Here is an 8,971-nt window from a genome sequence, read left to right as displayed (position 1 = left end):
ATCAGTCTTCACATATGCAACAACTATATATTCTTTTAAATAATTTTTTGTATATATATATATATATATATATATATATATATATATATATATATATATATATATATGTATAGATTTGAAATTTTTAATGATATTCATTTAAGAAATATCTCCAAAATTACTGTAGCTGCAATATATTATCTTAAAAGTCATTGCAAAACTATAATTACATCGTACCCAATTTGTAATTATTAATATGTTATTAATATGTAATTATTAATATTTGTAATTATTTATATGGAAAAAAATAATGGTTCGCAAGAATCGAGGATTTTATATATAAAAAAGTATATCTCTTGTCATAGTTTTGTAATATAGTTTTGTGTATCTTGTATAGCGTAAAGTCACAACTTCAAATATTTCTCGATTCTCGACGATAACAATATCGGTTTCGCAATAACGCTTTATGGGAGATAATTCAAATACATGAATGTCTCATGGCCGATAAGACACGCAAAAAAAATAAATATAAAAAATAACTCTAAATCTTTCTGATTAATGACCAACGTTCTTTAGTTAATAAACAAAAGTCTACGTGCTCATTCGAGACTATGTATGTGAGAGAGGGAGAGAGAGTGTATATATGTGTATATGCAGCAAGGCGTGGGGAAATTGCGTCGACATGACGATGTTGAGCGTCGCGGCATGGAAAATGGAAAAATAGTGTGATCCGGCATTCATGGCGTCGGCTAAACGAGTGGTCTCCGTTGTCGGGAGGAAACATCCTCCTCTTTGTTAACGCGAGAGCGTAGGTGGCGGGTATTATTCTCTCGTTGTATCGATCATCATTTATCGCGCGCGGGCGAACATTCTCGGCGTTTTTGCCCCCGTTACCTTCAGAATATCGCAAAGGTTAGTCTAACGCGAGAGAAATACTTGATGAAGAAGCGTAACAGAGAGAAAAATTATTTATGCTTATGTTATGTGTGTGTAGAATAAAAATTTATTTCACAGAAATAAACTGTACATCCTATATAGAAAAAACAATTCTGTTAATGCAACCGAATTTTCGGTTGCTCAGAGATCAGACGAAAACTCGGCAGGAACAGAAAAATTCCTTTATGAAGCTTCTGTATAGTCAATTATTCTCAGTTGCCTCAACCAAGTTCTAATATCATTGAATGTTCAGACGAATATTTTCGGCTGCGACAACGGAAATATTAGTTTTCATAACAGAGATATCGCTTCTGATCACCTAATTTTCAGTTGGTTCCTATTTGGTAGAAATTTTTTTTGCGTGTATACACTCATCCTAATAAATTTTCAAATATCTTTTTTTTTTCAATGTGTGGTCGGAAAATCTTACTTAAACGGAATCGGGGGAAAGTCACACGCACAAACGTCGGTACTATTATGAAAGAGTGACTTTGTGGAATACAGGATGCCGCGATCGATTGGGCCAGAGACCACAGGGTTCATCACAAGTACAGCGAGACCGACGCTGATCCGCATAACGCCAAGAGAGGTTTCTTCTTCTCGCATGTGGGTTGGCTCCTATGCAGGAAGCATCCGGAGGTCAAGGAGAAGGGCAAGAGAATCGACTTGAGCGACCTTGAGAGCGATCCTATATTGGCGTTCCAGAAAAAGTACGTGTCGCAATGTTGATCAAAAAGGAGAGAAAAGGAGGACAGGATGTTGCTTGGTCGAGAGAGTCTCTGCAGAATAGAACGAATCTTTTATTTTCAGATATTACATCTTGTTGATGCCTCTGCTGTGTTTCATCCTGCCTACCGTGATTCCAGTCGTGTGCTGGAACGAGACCTGGACGAACGCTTTCTTTATACCCACCGTGCTCCGCTACGTTTTCACGTTGAACATGACGTGGCTGGTGAACTCGGCGGCTCATATCTTCGGCAACAAACCTTACGACAAGTTAGTAGAATTAGATAGCTTGCGTGCGAAAGCGCTCATCACTTGACCTTTTAGTCACAGTCGACCGGATGTCGTCAATCTATTCTTTTCAGAATCTTGGCACATAGAAATGTAAGGGATAAGACTTGAGTAGTAAGCGAATCGATCAAATACAGCCGAGAATTTCAACATAGTAGTCTTACGTTCTCGCATGCAATTAATAATTTCGTTTCTCTTTTCTTCGATTCCTCATCGCATTGAGAGGCTTCTTGCATCCTTTATCTTCGAAAGTGTAAGATGGCAATATTTTCATTGAAATTCTGTTGTCTACTTCCTCATCTCGTGTAGATACATCAATCCTTCGGAGAACAAAGGCGTCTCTATAATGGCGCTCGGCGAAGGCTGGCATAATTATCACCACGTTTTCCCGTGGGACTACAAGACGGCCGAGTTCGGCAACTACAGGTACAACTTCACGACCGCGTTCATCGACATGTTCGCGAAGATCGGCTGGGCGTACGACCTGAAGAGTGTCTCCGAGGACATGGTGAGGAAGCGGGTAGAGAGAACAGGCGACGGTAGCCACGAGCTGTGGGGTTGGGGCGACAAGGATCAGTCGCAAGAGGAGAAGAACCAGGCAGTGGTGACGCACAGTTACGCGAAGGATCAGTAGAGCGTGCGTCGCGCGTGCGAGACTCTCAGGTAGAATGTAAACGCTTTTCATCGCATTCGCCCACAATAATCGATAACAAGGACCATAGGTTTGTACAGATTTCAAGATGTTCTTCTTGCGAAAAAGAAAAAAAGAAAGATAAGTAACTGAGAGAGATAGAATACTCGACCGAACCGGTCTTCCGGGATCGTTGACGTATCGTGTCGCGCGATTATTTGGCGGGTTTCACATATATCGGACTCTGAAGGGTTCGGAGAATATCGACGGTGGGTATTGCGGTCTCCTCTGATAATAGCTTCGACGGTATTCTGTCTCGAGATAATTTTCTTACAAGCTCGGTCGACAGTTGGAAACACGAGCCGTCATGATTCTCGCGCTGCGTCACGCAGTTATCCGGACACTTTGTATTGTTCGTACGATTTTTTAATACGTAATTATTTAACGAACATACAGTCAGATAACTAAATGTTACGGCACTTTTCCTCAATGAGTTCAACTCAAAATCTCGTATCTAGGAAAATGTGTCTCTTGAGAATATTATCACCAGATAAATTCTTCTATTAGATACGAGACGCGGAACTCAACGGGAAACAGTATTGTAGCCTTATTCAGCTGACTGTACGTATCGTTGTGTACGTATAATTGAGATATACTGATCTAATGAATTTGGAAATCAGTTTTGCACCTTTGCGTAAGGTGCGGAGATCTATCGCTACTCTTGCTATCAAAATGAGCAGGATATTTGCGATCAGTAATTAGTATAGTATAGTTTGAACTTGAATGGAATTTATAAAAGCCATAGGTGGTCGTCAACGAAATTAATAAAAAAAGAATATGTACATGTACATATGGAAACAATGAAGATCGTTTAACCCTAGAACATCACACTTGGATACACACCTATGCTACCCTTATAGAAATATCATACTAAGAATCATTGATAATTACTTATTTTATTAAAAATACTGGATAATAAGTAATTATCAATGATTCTTAGTATGATATTTCTATAAGGGTACTATTGGAATCTCTACTACTTCCATATAATGAAAAGTGGAAAGTCGGAATTGAAAAGGAAAAAAGACTTCTGTCTTCCCTCTTGTTTCCTTCTTCCTTTTTTATTCATTCTTATAATTCCAAACGGATTAATCTTATAAAAAATTAATAATTGTCCATGTTGTGTAGTCTCATCTGCTGTTTAGCAGATGTAGGAGACGCCGTTGAGATCAATCTTGACATTAAAATTCTTCATGTTAAAACCATATATTTTTTTGTAATTATTGTTCCGCATTTTCTTCTGGAAAGTTATATCCTTTATCTTTGACAAGTAGTAGATTGGTTTTATACAATACAATGTTACAAAAAGCTATAAATTAAAAGCAGATAATCTTCTTGTGATTAAAGAAACTTCTATTCGGTCTTTTTATAAATTAATACTTTTTAAAGTAAAATCTCGATCATAATTAATGATACAGGCGTATTTCTGACATTTTGACGTTCAAATTAAAAAAATTTTATTTAAAGTATTTATTACTTTTCAAGAAAATATTGATAGTTGAAAGTAACTGAGTACACATTCTCAGTGTGATAAAATCGGGACTCGAAGGAAGTGTGATGTTCCAAGGTTAATGTAAATAAGGTGATTTTCGGTAATTTGTCTTTACACGAGTTCTCTCAAAATATTTCGTTTTATTGGATACTTAATCGGCTAAATTTTACTAATTACAGTTAGATTTTAACTGATTTCATATCAAATTTTCTCTTTTCCTCGTCGAAATAAATGATTTCTCCTCGACATGTAAACGTTTCCTAACGTTGATCGTGATAAGATACGTACTTTTTCGATTAGAGCTAACTTCGAACAATATCAACCGGAATAACAACGAAGCAAATTGACACAAACGCGAGCATCAGCTATTTCTTCTTTCTCGTCTCTCTACTATAACCTATACCCGCATTATAGGCGCAAGAAAATCTTTTGACTCGATTTGTGATGTGTATTAGCCAAAATCGATTATAAGAAGTTAGTAAAGAATTCCTGTGTTTATCTCGCACACCTGTAGTATCAAGCGAGTTACGTGATTGTATACTTTCGCTATTAGTTTTCATTTTTCCGTATTTAATGTAGTAAGTTAGTTCTTCTAGATATCGATTAATCCGACATAATATATTTATACGAGAAATAATTATGCGAGAGAAAAATGAGAGGAGAATAATTAATAGACATTATGATGTTATTGTGCTTATGTTTAGCAAACTAATATCAAGACCAATGTAATTTTCTCATAGCTGAGTTTATCTTAAACAGCACAAGATCTCCAAGTAATGTCCTGGGAACGTTCTCAAAGCGTCTTTAGAGAGAATGTCCTGTCCCAGACAGCACAAAATCTTCAGAGAATGTTCTGAGACATTCCTAGAATATATAAATGTCCTTAGAACATCCTTAGAACATTCTTTGAAGATTTGTGCTGTATAGGGTGGAGATCTGTGCTGTTTGGGACGCGACAACCGCATTTTTCGTTACTTTTATTACGTTCGCGTTACACTACCATGTCTTGCGCCTATGAGGAAATACGTTTCTAATCGCTTATGTTTTCATTCCGCCGCGAGACTGTGACAAGCGTAGTGCATTTTGCGATTCTGCGAAAACGCGACGTCCATCGACGTGATCAATCAGATCGAACGTTGCTTCGCCAAACATACCGTCACGGAGAGTTTCTGTACGAAATGCTAGTGATCGCGGCGCACAAGAAATGTGACGCGCATCTTGATCCCAAAAGGATCGCACGAGGTTACTCATGACGTAGCAATGTAATTCTGAGGACTCTTGGGAGACGAGCGATTGGTCTCGACGCGCTTTCTTGAAAAGTAAGTCTTAAAATTAAAAAGCAAAATGCTCTTTACAATTTTGTACATCCGAAAGATGTCCGACCATGATACGCGTTCTCGCTAATTGACATTACATTCGGTTTGGTCACAGTGATACTGGTTTAACATGATATTTTTGGTTATTTGAGTAACAATGATATTATTATTAGTTGTAGTAGAATTCTTGGCTCGACAGGGGAATTGTCGAGATACGCCGAGAACACAAACCAATACGTTCCTTCGATTGATAATTATTATCAACATATATGTTATTATTATATTGTCAGATGTAAGAGGTCGCCTGATTGGCTGCAGTAGTGTATTATACAATAAATTGTCATATGAGCGATTAAAATAAAACGTTTAATAAAAGTATATTTTTAAGTAAAGAGATATTACAAATCCCGCGTCTTTTTATTCGATATCTGCACCTCGCTTCGATACGAACGTATCGCACTGGGTTAAGGTAAAAATGTTAATTCCTGGACGCCAAATTTAATCCTGGTCACTTCTTTCTTTTTTGGTCTTTAAATATAAATGTTTAAATATTTAACATAAAATGCAATATATGTATATATTCAATATACGTGTACCTGAAACTTGTCTCATATGAGATACTCAGATATGATATTAGAGTTCAGTTAAATATGAGTAGTTTTTTTAGTAACATGCGTACTCGGTGCAATGTTAGCGTAACGTTAGCTGTTCCCTCCTTATACAGGGTGAGTACGAAGTCCAGGACCGGTGAAATATCTCAAAAACTAAATATTTCCAAAAAAAATGTTTCCTACAAAAGTTGTAGAGTTTTAAATGAACTATTCACCGATCTGGTCAATGTAACCTTGGGTGACATCGCCAAGATCAAGTCAAGATCAACTTTGCTTTTTTAAATAGAAACATATATTTTTTTATATATTATTTTATTCTACATAAAGAAACAAACAACTTTTCTTTGAAAACTTTATTCATACGATCAAAATTTTTTAAGATATTTGCGGAAATATCTACAAAATTATTGGTTTCAATAATTTATTACTCGAATTCTATCAACTTTACCGAAAAATGGTAGAAGATAAAATTTTTTATTTTTGTCTCATAAAGCTCTGACAATTTTTTTCAGAATTTTTTTATTAACATTTTAGTATTTCAAGAAACTGTAAGAAAATGCAGTAACCTGCAATAACATGACCGACTTTCGGCCAGTGATAGAACCTTTGACTCCCGAGCAGCACGCATCAGCACGGGAGGGCATACGCACACACTCACGCAACCGTGTCCGTGAAGTTTCTATCACTTTTGGCCCCTGCGCAGGATAGGTACTACTGTGCATGCGTGAGAATCCGAATATAATGCTACGATGGATCTAACGTTATGGGCGCGACTTTGGGATATTGGCAAATTATTTTCAAGATTCTGGGCTACTGAGAGAGTAGAGTGACGCTAACACACATTGTCATTCAGGAGATGATGCAAAGCAAAATACGCACGTCTTTCCGAAATTGAACTTTCGCAACCGCAAAAATTACTTAAAAAGACTGTGAAAAAATACCTTAGAATGTGTTCTACATGCTAACACTATATAATCTAATCTGCAGTAACATAACCGACTTTCGATCCACGCGCAGAATGGGTACCACTGTGCATGCATGAAAATCCGAATTAACTACGAATATAGCTACGAAGTAGCTAACGTAACTATAACTAACGTTATGGGTGTGACTTTGGGATATTTGCAAATTATTTTCAAGATTCTGGGAGGGATTCTGGGAAGGGTGCTACTGAGGGAATAGAATGACACTAACACATTGTCATTCAGGAGACGATGCAGAGCTAAATACGTACACTTGACGTCTTTTTCGAAACTGAACTATTGCAACTGCGAAAATTACTTTAAAAGAATGTAAAACATTATTCCAGAATGTGCTCTAGATGCTACCACTACGTGATCTAAATAACCTTTTTTTTTTTTGTTAAGGCAGAGGAAATGCATTACGCACACCCTCGGGAGGTCGGAAACCCTCCGAGGATAGTGTGGAACTCTCCCCCTTCCAACGGGGAAGGAGCCTACCCACTAAAACTTCTGCCGTATCCTCAGTGCCCAATCCTCGGTGGTATGTGTGAGGCGCCCCGGAAAACCGCTATCGCATTCCGTCCGGGCAGCCCCGCCGCCGTCCCTTCTTCGTGACAGTGAGTGGGAGCATCATCACCCCCGCCAAAGGGCAGATCCTGGATCATCCCGCCCAGGACCCGCCTCCTCCTAAACTCGGAGAGAAAAGGGGGGAAATACACATCCCCTCTATCCCTCTCACCCTCCCGCCTCTCCCAGTAACAACTACGGCCCATCCCCTCTGGTAAGATCGTATCCCCCCTTCAGAAACATGGCCTCACAGTACTTTTACGAGTATCGGGGCCTCACTTATACAGTCTTCCGACCCTGATTCCTTCCTACGTTCTCTTTTCCTTTCTACCATCTCCTTCCTTCTCATTACGACTTCCGCAAATCTAATGGCCGCATCCAAACACCGGCGCTCTTGCAGAATCGCCGGCAGGAAATCCGCGACTTGCACTATTGATACCTCCTCCATTTCCTCTCTAGCTTTGTTCCAGGCTGGGCACACCAGCGTATGAATAACGTCATCGACCAGGGCCGAGCAATGGAGACAGGACGGACTGTTTGCCTTGTTGATGCAAACCGTCCAGGTGCCGAATGAACCATGCCCCGTTAGAGTTTGTGTTAGACAAAAGCTTAGTCTCCCCCTATGCTTCCTTTTCAGCCACTCCTTAAAGTATGGCAAGATCGCTTGTTTCAGCTCTATATTAGGAGCCTCCTTTTGCTGCAGGTGCATCACCCACTGACATATCAGCAACATCTCCGCCGACGATCTGATGTCCTTAAAGATTTCCACGGTCAATTCGCCCCTTCTAGCCAAAGCACTACTGTGGTAGTACAACCGTGTGTACATACCCACAAGGAGGAACAATGGCGGAGCTTTAGTCAAAATTGACGCGGCTTTATACGATAGGGTTCTATATCCCCTTGTCACTCTAATAGCCATCACTCTTTGGGCTCTATCCATTTTAGCCCAACTCCTCTTTCTGTTGGTAAAAGTCTCCCCCCACATTGGATATGCATAGAGGAAGACAGAATGTATTACACCAAGGTATAATTACCGACGCAGCTCTCCAGGCCCCCCCTTGTTTCTCATAATTGCCCAAAGGGCCCTAACCACCCTGTTAACCTTTTCCTCCATATATACCGCATGTGGGCAGAATGTTAAGCCTGTGTCGAACATTATGTCCAGATACTTCATAGACCGCTTGATTTCTATTATTTCCGATCCAACCATTATACTCCCCAACTCTCTAGCTCTTGCCTTACCAGTCAGCAGTAGTATTTCCGTTTTGCTAGCTGATATCTCCAGTCCTAACTCCTTTATCTTTTCTACTACCAGGTCTATGTTCCTTTGCAGTCTTTGCTTAACTATCATCATAGTCCTTCCTCTGGATAAGATTATTGTATCATCAGCATACCCAATAATC

General features: G+C 39.1%; 1 protein-coding gene across 2 annotated transcripts in view; it reads left to right on the top strand.

The window, feature by feature from the left end:
* LOC116841855 (acyl-CoA Delta(11) desaturase-like) overlaps window positions 1–5,824 on the top strand; it is a 27,168-nt gene extending 21,344 nt beyond the window's left edge. For both annotated transcript variants that reach the window (XM_032810284.1, XM_032810285.1), the window contains exons 4-6: window positions 1,420–1,625; window positions 1,726–1,911; window positions 2,239–5,824. In XM_032810284.1, coding sequence (XP_032666175.1) covers window positions 1,420–1,625; window positions 1,726–1,911; window positions 2,239–2,563 — 717 coding nt within the window. In that variant the 3' untranslated portion in view covers window positions 2,564–5,824. The remainder of the gene's footprint in view (window positions 1–1,419; window positions 1,626–1,725; window positions 1,912–2,238) is intronic.
* The last annotated feature ends 3,147 nt before the right edge of the window (window positions 5,825–8,971 follow it).

The sequence above is a fragment of the Odontomachus brunneus genome, unplaced genomic scaffold (genome assembly GCF_010583005.1).
Source record: "Odontomachus brunneus isolate Ranch 3 - 2012 unplaced genomic scaffold, Obru_v1 Obru_scaffold_019, whole genome shotgun sequence".
Classification (NCBI taxonomy): domain Eukaryota; kingdom Metazoa; phylum Arthropoda; class Insecta; order Hymenoptera; family Formicidae; genus Odontomachus; species Odontomachus brunneus.
The sequence above is the reverse complement of the archived record's forward strand: the minus strand, read 5'-3'. Positions and strand labels throughout refer to the sequence as shown.